Source organism: Phocoena sinus, chromosome 20, assembly GCF_008692025.1.
Source record: "Phocoena sinus isolate mPhoSin1 chromosome 20, mPhoSin1.pri, whole genome shotgun sequence".
Taxonomy (NCBI): Eukaryota; Metazoa; Chordata; class Mammalia; order Artiodactyla; family Phocoenidae; genus Phocoena; species Phocoena sinus.
In genome coordinates this window covers 13788148-13807676 of record NC_045782.1, presented here as the reverse complement: position 1 = coordinate 13807676, position 19529 = coordinate 13788148, and the positions used below count along the sequence as shown (strand labels likewise).

The 19529-nt window shown below is 43.2% G+C and overlaps 1 protein-coding gene across 1 annotated transcript in view; it reads left to right on the top strand.

Annotated features, from left to right (window-relative positions):
• The first annotated feature begins 79 nt into the window (after window positions 1-79).
• Window positions 80-19529, top strand: part of VPS53 (VPS53 subunit of GARP complex) — a 123964-nt gene continuing 104514 nt past the window's right edge. The window contains exons 1-4 of the mRNA XM_032616739.1: window positions 80-256; window positions 2194-2274; window positions 5387-5436; window positions 9364-9430. Coding sequence (XP_032472630.1) covers window positions 170-256; window positions 2194-2274; window positions 5387-5436; window positions 9364-9430 — 285 coding nt within the window. The 5' untranslated portion in view covers window positions 80-169. The remainder of the gene's footprint in view (window positions 257-2193; window positions 2275-5386; window positions 5437-9363; window positions 9431-19529) is intronic.

The window sequence follows — 19529 nt, the reverse complement described above, 5'->3', positions numbered from 1 at the left end:
ATGCCCCGGATCCCGGAAGTGCCTGGCTTCCCGGAAGTGCCCGACTGGGTGACAGAGCCCAGGCTGGCTGGAGCGCTGCCGCTGGAGGGTTGCTGTTCTGGGGCGTGGGTGGCTGCAGGACGTGCGGCTCGGGGTAGGGGTGGGCGCCGGGAGGGAGCTGGGCGGCAGGATGATGGAGGAGGAGGAACTGGAGTTCGTGGAGGAGCTGGAAGCCGTGCTGCAGCTCACGCCCGACGTGCAGCTCGCCATCGAGCAGGTGAGCGTTCCGCCCCTCGACGGGAGGAGAGTGCGGAGGCTGGGGCAGCTCTGGGGGTGGGACCTGGGGTGGGACGCCGGGGAAGCGGTCTTCGTGGGAGACGTGGGAGCTAGGCGCAGAAGGGCAAGGAAAGGTTTTGGTGGGAGGTGGTGGTGGGAAGGGGTTTCTGAATCTAGAGGAGGGAGAGAATCTATTCTAGGCCTTGATTGTCTTTGGAGGGTGGGGCGTCCTGGTGGGTTTGGGCAAAGGAACTGTGTCTCCTGAAAGGATGCACCTAGAAAAAGGGACCTCATAGGTAGCAACCTCAGGTTTTGGGGGTTGCAAGGCTGTTCATTCATTTATCAGGCTGGTGTCACAGTGTTCCGGATTCTCCATCTAGCCCCTTGTGAGTGACTCGGAATTGAGGGGAGGAAGTAACCTCTATTTTTGAAGCATATCGCAAAGCAGAGGGGCAAAGGTTAAAAGCAAAAAACAAAAAACCCTTTACCATACTTAGTTGAGAATTCCTGCTGTTGATTAATTTGGGTTAGGTTGAAGAATATTCCCAGGTGGCTTCTCTTCCCTGCAGGAATTCTTTAGGTGACTAAATTCTCTTTTCAAGTGTATGGAGTTTTTAAGAGTGGTGATATTAGAAATAGCAATTTAGACCCTTGTACAGGGTATCGCTCCTGATAAAGGGAGAAAAATCTCCCTTAAAGAAGTTGGTGTAGGGGATTTAGGAAAAGGAGAGGTGAGCCATACTTAATGACCACTGGAAAGTTTTTTGAAGTAAAACATTACTACTTATATTACTGATAGTTAATATTTATTGACCATTAATACTTACTATGGGTCTGCCAGTGTACTAAGTTATTTGTTTGTATTGTCCCATTTATAGATTTTTAGATGTGTTTTCCTTGGAGTGGTTGGATTACTCATTTATAGCACATTTGGCAGATCCTGAGGATGCCAGGCCATTAGGCAAAGGTTTTGGTGTTCAAGTCACACTGCTTCCCACCCACCTCCATCTGCCAGAAAGAGACATACGTTTCTTTTTTCGTTTGTTTTTTGTTTGTTTGTTTGTTGGGCCTTGCCTCAGGGCTTGTGGGATCTTAGTTCCCCTACCAGGGATTGAACCTGGGCTGCCCGCAGTGAGAGCACGAGTCCTAACCACTGGACTGCCAGGGTATTCCCAGAGACATACATTTCATTCCCTTTGGACCTAGTGGGCTCCAATAGAAGAAACAAATAATGCAGTCAGTTATTGTTTGACAAGGGTTTTAGAAGAGCACAGGTTTTTCTATTTCTTAGTAAGATTGAATTCTAGCACAGGTTTCTCCAATAAGCAGACCTCAAAAAAGAATTTGCTTCCCAGAATAACTGCCTTGAGCTGGTGAAATCTAGTACCCAGGGGATCACTTAACTGCTTTGCAACCCACCTTGATACATGTTCTTCAAATTGCAACATTTGAAGGGAGTTAACTATATTTCTCAGAAGGCGGCTTGCTTTCTTCTGTAAAAGAGATGGACAGTTCCTAAATGTCAGCTCTCCACTTCCTGACGCTGAGTATAATAATCGCTTTGATGCATAGTGAATTCTACTGCTGAGACATGGTGTATAATCAGTCTGTTATCAAGATTCCCTTAATACAACCATGTCATCCGCTGGCTTAATCTGATAGTGTACAATGCCCACTTATTTTACCTTGTCCTTGGGATTTCGTGGATATCTGGAACTTTTCACTGTTGCACATTCTGTTAGTTTTACCAAGATGTTAAAATTACAGATCTACTTTACCAGATATTTTATTGCGCGTCTGTTGTTGTTAAGCCTCGTAAAATGAAAAAAAGCTACGGTCTTTGCCTTCAAAAAACTTACCAACCAATAGGGAGGAAAGAAATAATACATAGAGCAAGGCAGAAAGATAGGTGATTTTTAATTCTCTATCTTTATGTAGGTATTTCCAAGCCAGGATCCTCTAGATCGAGCAGATTTCAATGCTGTGGAGTACATCAACACCCTGTTCCCAACAGAGCAAGTAAGTATAGAGTTTCCTTCTTGCAGTGGCTTCTGGCTCATCCTGAATGTTAATGATGTATTATGTGTTATACTACATAATCCAAGGGACCTTGATAAGCAAGTGAGAGTTAAATTCAAGTTAGACTCCGTTGTAACCAGCTTTTTTTTGGGGGGGAGGGTTAGCTAATACCAAATACTGTTGTTGTGTTAGTGTGGAATTCTCTGTATAGTGAGCATATTATTAGAAATCGTACCCTTAGGTTGAAAGCGTCTGTCCTGTTGCCCCCCGACCCCCAATTTTCTGTAGTAAATTGGGAAGTAGAAAGGATTTTTCGAATGTAATAGGGGAAAAATGAGAATGAGGTAGGCAGGATAAGCCTGGATTTAGAAAGCTACTTTTATTCCTCTTTCAAGATGTAAATTTCAGAACTTTGATTTCTAGCCCAGCAGACTGTGGGTGGTGTTGGCCCCTTTATCCTGTACTGGGAGTAAGGAGGAAGAGCCAGTTTCAGTGGTAAGGAGGGTAGAAGTAGGGTGTAAAGGTGAGCTCAGTTTTGAACATATTTGGGCCATCCAGGTAGAAATACATAGTTGGATATTTGAGACTGGAGCCCATCATTGCCATAACTGTTAATATTTTGGCATATATCTTTCCAAACTTTTTCTGATGAACATGCTGATTTTTAAAATAAATTTGGAAAAAATGGTATCATACTGTGTGATTGTCTTTTCTGAGATTTCACAGATAGCCTTTAGAACTCATCTTTTTCTTTTTTGGCCGCACCATGTACAGCTTGCAGGATCTTAGTCCCCGACCAGGGATTGAACTGGGGCGCTTGGCAGTAAAAGCGCCAAGTCCTAACCACTGGACCGCCAGGGGATTCCTAAGAGCTCATCATTTTCTATGAAAGACGAATTCTAGGAATTAGCTGGAGATAGAAATTTGGAAGCAATGGTATAAAGGTAGCAGTTTTAGCCACAAAAAGATTTAATTTACCCCAGCCTATCAAGACAGCTAACTCACCACAACAAATTGTTAGATTTGAAAATTATGTATATAGGGAACCACCAGGTTCTCCCTTCTTCCTGATAAGTTTTTGTGGGTTTTTGATTTTAAACTACTGAAGGTAGCATAAGACATTTGTTGTTCCACAGATTCAGTTATATGTCTTGTCTAATTATGTCCCCACATCCATGGTGATGTATAGGGAAGTTTCTTAGGTAATTCAGGAAATTTATGATACAGGGGTACCTTTATTTCCCCAACCCCAGATTTATACCATTTTCCAACCCAGATTCTCATGGACCTTAATTAAAAGGTAATAGAAAGTAAGGGCATGATTTACAGTTTCTTTCAACTATTGCTAAATCTTGGGCAAAATCCATCTATATACCTCATGGACATTGCAGTAGTTGCATTGTAGCTGTGGCACAGGGGCTTAGTTGCTCCGCGGCATGTGGGATCTTCCCAGACCAGGGCTCGAACCCGTGTCCCCTGCATTGGCAGGTGGATTCTTAACCACTGCACCACCAGGGAAGCCCTTGTTCATTTATTTTGTTTTTTTGTTTGTTTATTTGTTTTCTATATTTCACATATGAGTGAAATCATACAGTATTTGTGCTTCTCCGTCTGATTTATTTCACTTGATACCCTCAAGGTCCATCCATCTTGTCGTAAATGGCAAGGTTTCATCTTGTTTTATGTGTGACCTGGTTCTCTTATCAGACCTGTGCCTGGAAGGCTCCTGCCTCTTCCTGCCAGCACAGGTTGCCGGTAGCAATTTATAAGCACAATTCCTGCATCACCCCCAATTCCTTCTGAGGTAAAGTATCTATCGGGAGAGAGGGAAAGAGGACTTACAAAATTATATTTTGAAAACTTCAGTTAAAATGGTGCTATAAAATTGTACCATCTCTATTCCATTAGGGGGCACCCTTTCCTCATGTTTTCAGCTCACTAAATTGGTACTAGTCCATTTGTTTTTATTGTCATTGTCTTAAAAATAGAAATAGCTGTATTATAATTGCAATAGCAGTGCATTGTCAATATAGAGCAATTAGAAAATACTCATAGGCAAAAAGAAGAAAAACTTAAAATCCCTCTTCTTCATAGATTACAACTACTGCTACTGATTTCATAGGTTACAGCTACTAATATAGACTCTAAGTACTAGTGTTTATCCTTCCAGGCTTTTTTCTAATGGACCTAGACACTTAGAAAAAAAACAGAGGTATTTATTTATTGACGTTTAACATAATGTGGAGGAGTATACAGATCCAAAATGTACAACTTGATGAATTTTCACCAAATGAGTAAAGCCAGGTAACCACCACCCAGACCAAGAAATAAAACATTAATAAAGTAGCCCCTTCTTGCCTCTCCCAGTCACTACCTCCCCCAGAGTTAACCACTATCCTGACTTCTAATGCAGGAGAATAGTTTCACTCACTTTTGAAATACTATAAATGCAGTCATACAGTATATGCTCTTGTGTCTGGTTTGTGCATATGTGTGTGTGTGCGCACGCAACATCATGTTAGTAAGATTCATCCATGTTGTTGTCTGTTGTAATCGTTCATTCATTTTTGTTGCTATGAGGATTTTGTTGTACGAGTTTGTCACGATCCTATATACCAGGGGTCAGGAAATTTCCTGTAAAGGTCTAGATAGTAATTTTAGGCTTTATGGATTATTTAGTCTCTGTTGCAGCTACCCAATTCTGTCTTTGTAGCTCAAAGGCAGCTGTCGATAATATGTAAACGAATGGACATGGCTGTTTTCCAATAAACTTTATTTATGAAGAATAGATTCCAGGCTGAATTTTGCAGTTGTTGCCAACTACCGCTATACTTCCTCCGCCCTCCCACCCCGGCTGCACTGCAAGGCTTGCGGGATCTTAGTTCCCCGACCAGGGATTGAACCCACGCCCCTGCTGTGGAAGCGTGGAGTCCTAACCACTGGACCGCCAGGGAATTCCCTATATATATATATATTTAAGGGAAAATTGTATCATACCGTGTGATTAGCTTCTTTGAGATGTCATAAATAGCCATTATAGTTCATCATTTCTCTGGAAAGAGGAATTCCAGGAAGTGAAATACTAGCTGGCACCTTTCCTTCTTTATTGTAGTCTCTGGCAAACATCGATGAAGTCGTGAACAAAATTAGACTGAAAATAAGGTAAGTAACACCGTGTGATTATTAATAATTAATGAAAGTATGCTGTTCATTTAGTTAATCACTTTCTGGATCACACTTATCTGTAAGAACACTAAAATCTCAAGTTTGCTGTAGATGGTAATCTTTAACAGTATTTTTTTCTGGGTTTCCATATGAGCCTTGTGGCAAAGAACTCGATTCTTTGATCAGTCTTCAATGATTTATTTTAAAAAAAAGAAGGAATCTGTAACAGGCTGTTCAAAACAGTTGATTATAAAAGGAGACAAAAGCATTTCTGCTACATTTTTAGTGGCTTTATTTCCCTAGCAGATTTACCCCTTTTTTTTTTTTTTTTTTTTTGTATTCCCAAGGCTTAGATATGAAGCTGGGCTTATATATCCCTTGGCCATGTATCAGCTAACAATGTGGTCAGATCTGCTGGTTGGTGTGGGTGGTGTCCCAGGACTAAACATTGTGATTAATCTAGGATGTCTAGGGTGGTCATCAGATGTCCTTTCTGCCAAATAGCCTTATTCTGGTTTATCCATGTCTGAATTTCCAGTTTTGACACATGGTAGATACTCAAAGTTTGTTGTAATTATTATTGTAATGGTTGATGTTATTACTTTAAATATAGTTTTTTTGTTGTTGTTGTTTTTTAACTTGTGATGAGGAGAAGCCTTCATTTTGAATCCAGGAGATGATTTTTTTTTTCCCTGACAACCTTTGGGTTTTTAGGTGAAGACCTCTGCCTTTAATGTTTTGTTCAGTTGGGTGCCTTAAAAAGTACAAAGAAGGGACTTCCCTGTTGGTGCAGTGGTTAAGAATCTGCCTGCCAATGCAGGGGACACAGGTTTGAGCCCTGGTCTAGGAAGATCCCACATGCTGCAGAGCAACTAAGCCCGTGCGCCACAACTGCTGAGCCCATGTGCAACAACTACTGAAGCCCGTGCACCACAACTACTGAAGCCTGTGTGCCTAGAGCCTGTGCTCCGCAACGAGAGAAGCCACCACACTGAGAAGCCCACGCACCACAACGGAGAGTAGCCCCTGCTCACCGCAACTAGAGAAAGCCTGCGCACAGCAATGAAGACCCTATGCAGTCAAAAATAAATAAATACAAAGAAGCCTGTTGATTGTTTCGGTGGACTTTAGCTGTAACAGCGGTAGTAGAGACCGCTAAGTTTTATAAGGTTTGCACAGAAAATGAAAATTCCCCCATGATCCAAAAATCACTTGCGAGGGGCTTCCCTCGCTGTCCAGTGGTTAAGACTCCGTGCTTCCCAACCTAAGTGTCCATCAACAGATGAATGTGGATAAAGAAGATGTGGCACATATATACAATGGAATATTACTCAGCCATAAAAAGAAACGAAATTGAGTTATTTGTAGTGAGGTGGTTGGACCTAGGGTCTGTCATACAGAGTGAAGTAAGTCAGAAAGAGAAAAACAAATACCGTATGCTAACACATATATATGGAATATATAAAAAAAATGGTTCTGAAGAACCTAGGGGCAGGACAGGAATAAAGACGCAGATGTAGAGAATGGACTTGAGGACATGGGGACGGGGAAGGATAAGCTGGGACAAAGTGAGAGAGTGGCATGGACTTATATATACCACCAAATGTAAAACAGATAGCTAGCGGGAAGCAGCCGCATAGCACAGGGAGATCAGCTCTGTGCTTTTTGACCACCTAGAGGGGTGGGATAGGGAGGGTGGGAGGGAGATGCAAGAGGGAGGAGATATGGGGATATATGTATATGTATAGCTGATTCACTTTGTTATACAGCAGAAACTAACACACCATTGTAAAGCAATTATACTCCAATAAAGATGTTAAAAAAAAAAAAGATTCCATGCTTCCAATGCAGGGGGTGCGGGTTCGATCCTTAGTTGGGGAACTAAGATTCCACATGCTGCGTGGCACGGCGTGGCCAAAAAAATCCCAAAACAACAACAAAAATGAAAATCACTTGCAAGCCAGTTATTTTCAGCTTTCTCTCACCATACCTTTAACGGTTCTTCAAATGAAAAATGACATAAATGACATAAACTGACATAAAATTCTCGGGTTGAGATGCCATTAAATGGCCCCTGTTAAGCTGCAGGAGAAAGACGAAGTGGGGGCCACAGATCCGCCTCCTGCAGATCAGGGCCCAGGTGACGAGGCATGGATTTCATATAGCACCTGCTCCTCATCCCTTTGAAGGTTCCTAGGATGTTACTGAGGAAGGATTTTGTGTGGGCTACTTTCAATTCTCTGGCTTGTTCCCAGAAAGTTTCAGCAACTTTGTCATTTCTGGTTTACTCCATGACAAATACTAAAAGTTACACTGGTCCTTTTGAATGGCTCTGAACATTAAGTGAAAATAGCCTTTTAAAAAATAACAAAGGTGGCTCATCAGTCTGTGCTGGGTTTGGCTTCTACACTACTGTCGCTGCCCCCTCACTGAGGTCCAAGGCCTCACTCTTCCTCCTGTCATCCAGACATCTTTGTTTTTTCTTCTGAATAAGTAGCTGCAATCTGAAAACATTGATGGATATGTTACTAACTTTTTAAAAAATTAATTAATTTAGTTTTGGCTGAGTTGGGTTTTCATTGCTGCACATGGGCTTTCTCTAGTTGCAGCGAGCGGGAGCTACTCTTCGTTGCGGTGCACGGGCTTCTCAATGCTGTGGCTTCTCTTGTTGCAGAGCACGGGCTCTAGGTGCGTGGGCTTCATTAGTTGTGGCACGCGGGCTCAGTAGTTGTGGCTCGTGGGCTCTAGAGCACAGGCTCACTAGTTGTGGTGCATGGGCTTAGTTGCTCCGCAGCATGTGGGATCTTCCCGGACCAGGGATGAAATCCATATCCCCTGCATTGGCAGGCGGATTCTTAACCACTGTGCCACCAGGGAATCCCAGCTTTTTTTCTTTTGGTCAACCTGGAATCGAGATTTTTTTTTTTTGAATTTTTGAATTTTATTTATTTTTTTATACAGCAGGTTCTTATTAGTCATCCCTTTTATACACATCAGTGTATACATGTCAATCCCAATCTCCCAGTTCATCACACCACCACCCCCGCCGCTTTCCCCACTTGGTGTCCATATGTTTGTTCTCTACATCTGTGTCTCAATTTCTGCCCTGCAAACCAGTTCATCTGTACCATTTTTCTAGGTTCCACATATATGCGTTAATATACGATATTTGTTTTTCTCTTTCTGACTTATTTCACTCTGTATGACAGTCTCTAGATCCATCCATGTCTCTACAAGTGACCCAATTTCGTTCCTTTTTATGGCTGAGTAATATTCCGTTGTATATATGTACCACATCTTCTTTATCCATTCGTCTGTCGATGGGCATTTAGGTTGCTTCCACGACCTGGCTATTGTAAATAGTGCTGCAGTGAACATTGGAGTGCATGTGTCTTTTTGAATTATGGTTTTCTCAGGGTACATGCCCAGTAGTGGGATTGCTGGGTCATATGGTAATTCTATTTTTAGTTTTTTAAGGAACCTCCATACTGTTCTCCATAGTGGCTGTATCAATTTACTTTCCCACCAGCAGTGCAAGAGGGTTCCCTTTTCTCCACACCCTCTCCAGCATTTGTTTGTAGATTTTCTGACGATGCCCATTCTAACTGGTGTGAGGTGATACCTCATTGTAGTTTTGATTTGCATTTCTCTAATAATTACTGATGTTGAGCAGCTTTTCATGTGCTTCTTGGCCATCTGTATGTCTTCTTTGGAGAAATGTCTATTTAGGTCTTCAGCCCATTTTTGGATTGGGTTGTTTGTTTTTTTAATATTGAGCTACGTGAGCTGTTTATATATTTTGAAGATTAATCCTTTGTTCATTGATTCGTTTGCAAATATTTTCTCCCGTTTTGAGGGTTGTGTTTTCATCTTGAAGGAATCGAGATATTTTAATGATTTGTATCCTTTAACTTTTTTTGCTAGGAGACTGGATGACAGCATTCGAACTGTCGTAAGAGGTCAAACAAATGTGGGGCAGGATGGCCGGCAAGTAAGTAACTTATTCCTTCGTATTAAATATATCCCGATTTCTTCAAGACCCCACAACCAAGTGACCAAAATATTGATCTGCCTGCTTACAGAGTACTTCCTTAACTGATCTGCCCCATACACAGCAGGAAACTTGCATGACTTGTCCCACTAGTAGCAGGGGGAGGCTGCCCAGACCAGCCATGAGCTGTCACTCAGCGTCCCTTGGACCAGAAGCATATATTGTAGCACAGCTCACCCAGGTCCAGGGTTAAATGCACGCTGAAATGAGAAAACCGAAGTTTCCTTGGCTTTCTCCTTAATGTCGGACATCTCTGAGCCCTCCTTTATTTTGTGTACTGTGGCCTAACAAGGTTGCTGCATTTATCTATCTGCTAAGTTGTTGGGATTTTGATATTATTTTTTTTTAAAAAAAAATTTATTTAGGCTGCTCTGGGTCTTAGTTGCGGCATGCAAACTCTTAGTTGTGGTACGCATGTGGGATCTAGTTCCCTGACCAGGGATTGAACCCGGGCCCCCTGCGTTGGGAGCACGAGTGTTACCCACTGGACCACCAGGGAAGTCCCTCATATTACTTTTGTTGCTGCAAAAGATAGCAGTAACCTGTGTGTCAAAAGACATTATCAACAGAGTAAAAAGTCAACCTATAGAATGGGAGAGAATATTTGCCAATCATATATCTGATGAGGGATTAATATCCAGAATATTTAGAGAACTCCTAAAATTCAACAACAAAAAAGCAAACAACCTGATTAAAAACTGGGCAAAGGACTTGAATAGACATTTCTCCAAAGAAGATAATACGAATGGCCAATGAGCCCACGAAAAGATGCTCAGTATCACTAATCATTAGGAAAATGCAAATCAAAAGTACAGTGAGGGCTTCCCTGGTGGCACAGTGGTTGAGAGTCTGCCTGCCGATGCAGGGGACGCAGGTTCATGCCCCGGTCTGGGAAGATCCCACATGCCACGGAACGGCTGGGCCCGTGAGCCATGGCCACTGACCCTGTGCGTCTGGAGCCTGCGCTCCACAATGGGAGAGGCCACAACAGTGAGAGACCCACGTACCACAAAAAAAAAAAAAGTACAGTGAGAGTGGGACTTCCCTGGTGGCGCAGTGGTTAAGAATCCGCCTGCCAGACCTACTAGAGAATGGACTTGAGGATATGAGGAGGGGGAAGGGTAAGCTGGGATGAAGTGAGAGAGTGGCATGGACATATATACACTACCAAATGTAAAATAGCTAGCTAGTGGGAAGCAGCTGCATAGCACAGGGAGATCAGCTCGGTGCTTTGTGACCACCTAGAGGGGTGGGATAGGGAGAGTGGGAGGGAGGGAGATGCAAGAGGGAAGACATATGGGAACATATGTATATGTGTAACTGATTCACTTTGTTATAAAGCAGAAACTAACACACCATTGTAAAGCAATTATACTCCAATAAAGCTGTAAAAAATAAATAAAAGAAAAAGAGTCCGCCTGCCAATACAGGGGACACAGGTTCAAGCCCTGGTCTGGGAAGATCCCACGTGCTGTGGAGCAACTAAGCCCATGTGCCACAATACTGAGCCTGTGCTCTAGAGCCCGCGAGCCACAACTGCTGAAGCCCAGGTGTCTAGAGCCTGTGCTCCACAAAAAGAGAAGCCACCGCAAGGAGAAGCCCACGCACCGCAACGAAGAGTAGCCCCCACTTACCGCGACTAGAGAAAGCCTGTGCACAGCAACGAAGATCCAACAAGGCAAAAATTAATAAATAAATAAAGTGTTTCTCTTGGAAAAAAACACAGCATTTATTAAAAAAAATGTACACTGAGATACCACCTCACAGCCATTAGGATGACTACTATCAAAAAACCAGAAAACAGCAAGTGTTGGCAAAGATGTGAAGAAATTTAAATTCTTGTGCACTGCTGGTGGAAATGTAAAATGGTACAGTTGCTGTGTAAAACAATACAGTGGTTCCTCAAAAAATTAAAATGAATTATCATATGATCCAGCAGTTCTACTTCTGGGTATATACTCAAGAGAATTGGAAGCAGGGTCCTGGAGAGATACCTGTTACCCCCATGTTCATAGCAGCATTATTCACGATAGCTAAAACATGGAAGCGACCCAGGTGTCCATTGGCAGATGAATGGATAAGCAGAATATGGTCTGTACATAATTGGAATATTATTCAGCCTTAAAAAGTTAAGAAATTCTTAAAAAAAAAGGGGGGGGGACTTCCCTGGTGGTCCAGTGGTTGAGACTCTGAGCTCCCAATGCAGGGGGCCCAGGTTTGATCCCTGGTCAGGGAACTAGACCCCGCATGCTGCAACTAAGAGCCCACATGCTGCAACTAAAGATCCCGCATGCCGTAACTGAGGATCCTGCATGCAGCAATGAAGATCCCATGTGCTGCAACTAAGACCTGACACAGCCAAATAAATAAATAAATATTTTTTTTAAAAAAAAAAAAGGGGGGCTTCCCTGGTGGCGCAGTGGTTGAGAGTCCGCCTGCCAATGCAGGGGACAAGGGTTCGTGCCCCGGTCCGGGAAGATCCCACATGCCGCGGAGCGGCTAGGCCCGTGAGTCATAGCCGCTGAGCCTGCGCGTCCAGAGCCTGTGCTCCGCAACGGGAGAGGCCACAACAGTGAGAGGCCCCCGTACCGTAAGAAAAAAAAAAAAAAAGGAAAGAAATTCTGACATCTGCTACAGCATGGATGAACCTTGAGGACATTATGCTAAATGAAATAAGCCAGTCACAAAAAGACAAATATCAGATGATTCCACTTATATGAGGTACTTAAGAGTAGTGAAAATCATAAAGACAGAATGTATAATGGTAGTTGCCAGGGGCTGAGGGAGAACGGGGAGTTAGTGTTTAATACATGTAGAGTTTCCGTTTTACAGGATGAATTATGGGGATAGATAGTGGTGATGGTTGCACAACAGGTCAATGAAACTGTACAATAAAAAATGGTTAAGATAGTAAATTTTATGTTATGTGTATTTTACCTCAATAAAATTTTTTTGAAATCAAGATGGAAATAAAGTTGATATATTGCAAAAAAAAAAAAAAGAAAGAAAGAGAGAGAGAGAGTAGTAACCTGACACAGCTATAATTCCTCATACCTAGTTTTGTTGCCTAGCAGGTAACTGTCGATTCATTTCAAAGTTTTATAGTTCTTTTTGGATCTAGCTAAGGAGGGCTGTTGGAAGGGGATGCAGGGGAGAAGCATTGTATGGGGAAGAGGTATTCTTCAGTGACTGAGGGGCCAGATGTTATCTGTTAACCATTCTTCCTTTTCATCTGGATTCTAGTCTTCTGCTTAGACGTCCTATTTCGGAATTGCTGTCGTAACAGAAGTGCCGATCGTGCCCGGTCTAGTCTTCTCTTACAGTGACCGGCCTGCCCTCTTCAACAGTAATTCAGTTAGGTCGGCTGTGTGCGCCTCTCAATTCTGTTATTTGTCCTGTTTTGACATTATTTAGTATATAGCCAATTTTTTTTAATGTTCATTATGCTGCCCACATTTTATGGGGGTAGCATGTAATCCTATGATCTCTCATATTCCGGTTTCCTCTGGTAGCTCACAGGTGTTATATAAGTCTCTTTCCTTTTCTCTTACATGTTTAGTTTTATCCGCTTCTCTATTTTTCCTACATTTTATGACTTTCTTTTTCCTCTTACTCGTCATCTTCCGTTGGCCTGTTTGTAAGTAGTCTACCTTGTAGTTATTGTCAATATTTGTGTGTAGACATCTTAGTTTCCTGCAACTGATCCTATTTCCTGGCCTTGCTTGGTTCTTAGTCCTTATTGCTTTGGTTTTTGTTTATTTAGGTCTCTCCCATGAAGCGTCACCTCTCTGGCAGGTGAGGCCTGTGTAAATAGGGCCCTTAGACATAACAAAGAGTAACAGGGTAGCCGGCCAACACTGTAGCCTCATTCTGCTCTTTCACTTTCCGACATATGTCCGGTCATGTCATCTACACAGCCCACAAACCCCTGTGGGCTCTCTATCAACTTCAATCCAAGTTCCTTTGCATGGCATTGAAGGCCTCAATCTACCTTTCCAGTTTTGTCTCCTGCTGTGACCCATCCACGCTGGAAGCCTAGTGCTCTCCCAAGCATGCCCTTTGCTTTCTGGACCTGTGCTTATGTTCTTCTTTTTGCCTAAAATGCTCTCTCTCCTCTTTTTCTTCCAGTAGCTTCACTTCAAGATCATACCCAGTTCAAATACTACTTCCTTTATGAAATTTTCTGTTTGACTCAACAGTATATACCAAAGGAATCAGAGTTTTAGAACCCGAAGGGACTTGGAACTCATCTGGTCCACTCCTCTCATTTCACAGATGAGAAAATCGATCCCAGTATCCATCAGTTAGATGTACAGTCTCTCTGTCCACGAACTCCCACAGTCCTACGCCCGTGCTTTTGATTTGGCTTTCGTGATCTGCTCTGACGTATCAGTGAATACATCTTGTCCCTTTGGCTCGTGTATAAGGTCCTTGAGGCAAAAGCTGTATCTCCCTCATCTTGGCATTTCTCAGAACACACAGGCCACTTGCAATAACATTTTATTCAACTGTATTGAATATTAGGTCTGTGGGAGAGTATTTATTATTTGTAAATAAACAAAAGCCCTCTCCCATAAAACATCATTTTGACCAGCGTGTGTGTTCCTTTAAAGATGTTTAAAGCTTGATTTGTTTATGACTAGTCCCAGCTTACTTTGGGACTAGTATTTGACATAACAACACTACTGTTTAGTGTGTTTCCACCTATATTTAGAAAGGCTCACTAGAAACCTTGAAATACTTCAGAGAGTTTCAGGTATTTACAATTCCAAGAATGTGAAAATAAAGCGAATGATTCATTAGCACTTTCTGTTGGGTCATGCTGTGTAGATATATATATCTTTTAGTTATTTATGTTTTAACCTGTGGTCACAAACGAGCGTTATTGGAGAGGCAGGCCCAGAATTAGACAGCCTGGAGGAAAGTCGGCCCTCCCCACCTTCACATGTTAATAGGTTACAGGTTGCTGCAGCAAAGGCAGGCCATATTTCAGAGAGCAAGACCACATTTCAAGAATGTTTAGATAGCATTTCAATCTGTGATGGAATTTGGTATCCGTCTCCTTAGCATCCAGACAGAAAGGAAGCCCAGAAGAAGTAATTGCTTTTCCTGTCATCTCCTCCATCTGTGTTTTCCAACAGCTTGTAATGCAAGCTGAAGGAGAGACTTTTTTTTTTTCCAGGGAGCTTTTGAGTCCTATCCTTGTCATCTCCTAGGGGTGAGAGCCTTGCTGTCCAGCCCCAGCTGGCCGGTGGTTTGCTAAAGAGAGTCTCTGTTTGACTGGCATGGACTCGGGAGAATTATGGATGTTCCAAAATATTGAGTTTTTAGGTCAGGAGGCCCCAGTTTCCCCTCTTCCCTGGAACGGAGGAAAGGTTTGCTTTCAGAACTTGTTTCCGAAGCTTCTGGGGAACAACTCAGAAGGGGAGAGCAGTAATATGGGCAAAAGGAAGTTTTCCTTTTATACATTTCATCTTGATTGTGTGGATCTTGAACAGATATGCTTTGTAATCCGTGTAAATAGGGGAAAGTGTTGACTTCACATTTGTGATGTCTTAAAAGACGTCTTTAGCAGAAAAGTTCTTTTTGGAAAGCAGTGTTTCTGACTCAAAAATTATTTGTGGAGAGGGAGTGATTTAGAAATTGAAGACACAGTGAGTCAGTTGCTTTAGTTTCTCGAAATTTCTGAAACACCCGCCGCCTGGTTAGCACTCTGCTGCACGTTTTGGAGAGCCTTCGATGTCGACCACCTCCTGTGGGGCCGGACTTGAAGTGGTCTAGTCCGTGACCTTTTCTAACCAGAATGTGGTGCTTGTACAAAATTAATCCAGCACAGAATTCTCCCCATTTTTTTTTTGTTTTGTTTTTTTTGCGGTACGCGGGCCTCTCACTGTTGTGGCCTCTCCCGTTGCGGAGCACAGGCTCCGGACGCGCAGGCTCAGCGGCCATGGCTCACGGGACCAGCTGCTCCGCGGCATGTGGGGTCTTCCTGGATCGGGGCATGAACCCGTGTCCCCTGCATCGGCAGGCGGACTCTCAACCACTGCACCACCAGGGAAGCCCTCTCCCCATTTTTATCTGTTGAAATCATCAGGCAGAAGCTTTAATTAAATGCCCACATGTTTGAAACTTTGTGGATGAGATGAGTCAATTCAGTAAGTACATGAGCTGATATGCTTTGAAACTTACACAGCTTCCCAAGAATTAAAATGGACAGCTTGAACAGAGGTAGAAAGAGAGGCAAATAGAGGAGTGGGTTAGAAGAAGAAAAAGTTGGCATGTGAAATTTCAAGAGTGGCCATACCTTTATCAATTCCTAGTCAGCTCATTGAGAATCGCCAAGAGAGGATTAGTCACGGGGCTTCCTTCCTGGGTTTCCTTCAGTATCTTGTGTGGAGCTTGGCTATAATTTAACTGTTGCATCACAGCAAGACTAAGGTGTGGGAGAGGAAGAAAATTATTATTGCCATCTTCAGCTCTGCTCACTAAAACTTTGATTTGGAAGAAGCATTAGATAATTGTAGAACCACCTCCCACCCGGTTCAGGAATCCTTTCTATCACATCTCTGACGTTTCATTATTCTGTTTCTGCTTGGATTCTTGCAGGGATGGGGAACTCACTACTCTGTTGTTCCACAGGACTGTCTGTTCCAGTTTTGTACAGCTTTATTATTTTTTAAATAAATTTTATTTATTTATTTATTTATTTTTTTGGCTGATTGGGTCTTTGTTGCTACGTATGGGCTTTCTCTAGTTGCAGCGAGTGGAGGCTACTCTTCATTGCAGTGCACGTGCTTCTCATTGTGGTGGCTTCTCTTGTTGCAGAGCATGGGCTCTAGGCACGCAGGCTTCAGTAGTTGTGGCACAAGTGCTCAGTAGTTGTGGTGCATGGGCTTAGTTGCTCCACAGCATGTGGGATCTTCCCGGACCAGGGCTCGAAGCCATGTCGCTTGCATTGGCAGGCAGATTCTTAACCACTGCGCCACCAGGGAAGTCCCCTGTACAGCTTTAATTGTAAGAAAGTTCTTTTTCTTACACCGAATTGAAATAGTAAAAGAGACCTCACTGGGGCTTCCCTGGTGGCGCAGTGGTTGAGAGTCCACCTGATGATGCAGGGGACACGGGTTCGTGCCCCGGTCCGGGAGGATCCCACATGCCGTGCAGCGGCTGGGCCCGTGAGCCATGGCCACTGAGCCTGCGCGTCCGGAGCCTGTGCTCCGCAACGGGAGAGGCCACAACAGTGAGAGGCCCACGTACCACACACACACACACAAAAATAGAAAATAGACCTCACTGTAACTTCTCACTGATCTTAGTTCTGCCAGCTGGGCAGGTGTAGACCTAATCCCTGTCCCTTATTATAGCTTCTAAAATTAAAAATGGATATTATGTTCCTTTCCGAGCATTCCTTTTCCTAGGCTAACCACTCTTAGTTTCTTCAGTTTTACGATATGATTTCTAGACCTATCATCCTGGTTGCCTTGAAGTTTGTCAGCATCCCTCCTGGCCATGGGTAGACATACTGTGTGAACATCCAGTGGGACAGTTTACCTCCTTGTTCTAGAATGGGCTTGTTAACTTGGGAACTGGGAGTTCAGGGGGGTCTTTCAACTCCCAGAAATTAATTGTAAGTTTTTATATGGATAGACGTATGTCTGGAGAGAAGACTCATTGATTTTTCTAGGTTTTCTAAGGAGTCTGTGGCACAGTTCTTCTATTACCATGGATTGGGTGACATTTTTGGCAGGTGTATCACACGGTGGGCCTCTGCTGAGCTGTCAGGTATCTGAAACTTCCAGGTCAAGAGTTGCAAACAGATGCCCACAGAGCTAAGAAAGTTACCTAAATTGGCTCTGGCAGGTCAGGACGCATCTGTGGGCACCCATTGGGGGAGTGGATGCCCTGTCTAAAGGAGAGAGCCACAGCTCATTCCTCACCCACTGTTGTCATGTCTAAGCACAGACATGGAGTTTGCCAGATCTATCAGTTTTTCAAGAGAAGCCGGAAATTTGGATTTTTACGTGACTCTCCCCAATTTTTAAATGTTAGTTTAGCGTTTTTCACAAATACTTCAAAGGCCAAACAAAACACATCTGTGGGCCAACAGTTTGCAATATCTCCAATATTTTTTTCATACGAACTGCTTTTAAACTCTCCCCTCTTCTGTTTTTTTAAGGGATTCTTTGAAATTAAGTGCTGGACTTTATGTGTCTCACTCTTGGTTTCATCTTGCCAGTCCTGCCTAATTGTTCCAGCCTGTTGAGACCTTCTGGAATCTTGATGACCTTCCCATTTATCATGAGCGGATTTGCCAGATGGGCCTTCTATGTCTTCATTCAAGTTGCATATGAAAAGGTTGACCAGAATGGGTTCAGAGTCATGTGGCATGCTATTAGAGACTTCTCATTTTTCTCTTCTTATCCTCATTTTAGTAGAAAGTGCCAGGCCCAGGAGACAAAGGATTGTTTTTCCGGTCTTCGGTATCCGTCCAAGGCTGTGTTTCTTAATTTTTCCATGTTCTTCGTTTTCCTCAGCAAAGGAGGCTAATCATACTTGCCTTCTTCTCTTTTACATAGAGATATCGTAAAGATTTATTAACTAAATCAGCAAAGCATGTTGCCTTCCAAGGAGAAAGTGTTCTTTGCTTTTCAACCTCAAAGTTAGTATATCATCTGAGTCAGGCCTTAGAGCAAAAATAATTGTGCTCTCCAAGACCCTGAAGTAGGTAGACGGACTTCGCAGTACAGCACCGATCTTCATCATGTGGCATTATCACTTTGTAATTGTCAGCTCTCTTGCAAGACAGCTTGAATCTTCCCCTCCATCATTTCAAATATATCCTTTCTCTCATCTTTTCTTTGGGAGGAAAATGAAGCCCATCGATGGAAGAAAATAAAGGGCACTTAGTAGTAAAGGGACCAGGACTTCCCTGGTAGCGCAGTGGTAAAGACCTTGCGCTCCCAGTGCAGGGGCCCAGGTTCGATCCCTGGTCAGGGAACTAGATCCCACATGCATGCCACCACTAAGAGTTCGCATGCCACAACCAGGGAGCCGGCGAGCCACAACTATGGAGCCCACCTGCTGCAACTAAGGAGCCTGACTGCCACAACTAAGACCTGGCACAACTAAATAAATTAATTTAATTTAATTAAAAAATACTTTAAACTGGTAGAGGGACCATAAGTAGTTTGGGGAGGAAAAAAAAAGGCAACTGTCACTTGCTTCCTCCTACTGAAACATACTAAATCTGAAGCAAGTGAGCTTTTTAAAATGTAGGCTCAAATTTTTCCATTTGTGACCAAGAATGGTTAGGCATTTTTTGGTTTCTTTTAGATTTTTTTTGAATTATATTTTTCAGACTGCAGACAACACTGAATGAGCTTCAGCAATCGCTAAGGTGTGAGAATCGCCTGGGAGTGCAGCACACCTTGTGATTCAGTGGGGCAGTGCTGAAGTCAGGGTGTAGTTGAGTCTTTTGCAGGGGCCAGCGCCCCTGGTTTTGACTGGGACTCTCCGCCATTCCCCAACCAGGATTTCTTCCATCGGGTGCAGAGGTCAGGGTTGGCTTGCTTTTATTGGATAAGTTGCATCCAAGTGAGTGTTCAGTTTCCCATGCTTCTAGTGCACTGTTGGCTGTAGTTGAGGCAAGGACTCATCGAATGTTCAGTATCGAGCACTACAGGGGCTAGGTGCGGTCTTATCACTGTACTTCATCTTTTTTACTGCCCATGAGCCTGTATAGTGCTTTTAGGCAGAAGGACATGTCTGCTGCATATTAGAACCTCCTGCCACTTGTCCTCTAAGGTCTCTCATTTTTAGACAATCTGTAGGGAATCCAAACAGCTATCTTCTCTCTCCTCTGTGTACAGGACTGAGCTTGTATTTGGATTCTCTAAGGATTGGGGGAATTGGACACTGTCCCTAATGTGACATTAGATGGCAGCCTGGTCAAATGAAAAAACCTGAGCCTTGGATTTAAAGTTTGGCTCCTGCCACTCTCTCTGTCTGTGTGACCTTGGACAGATTACTTCTCCGAACC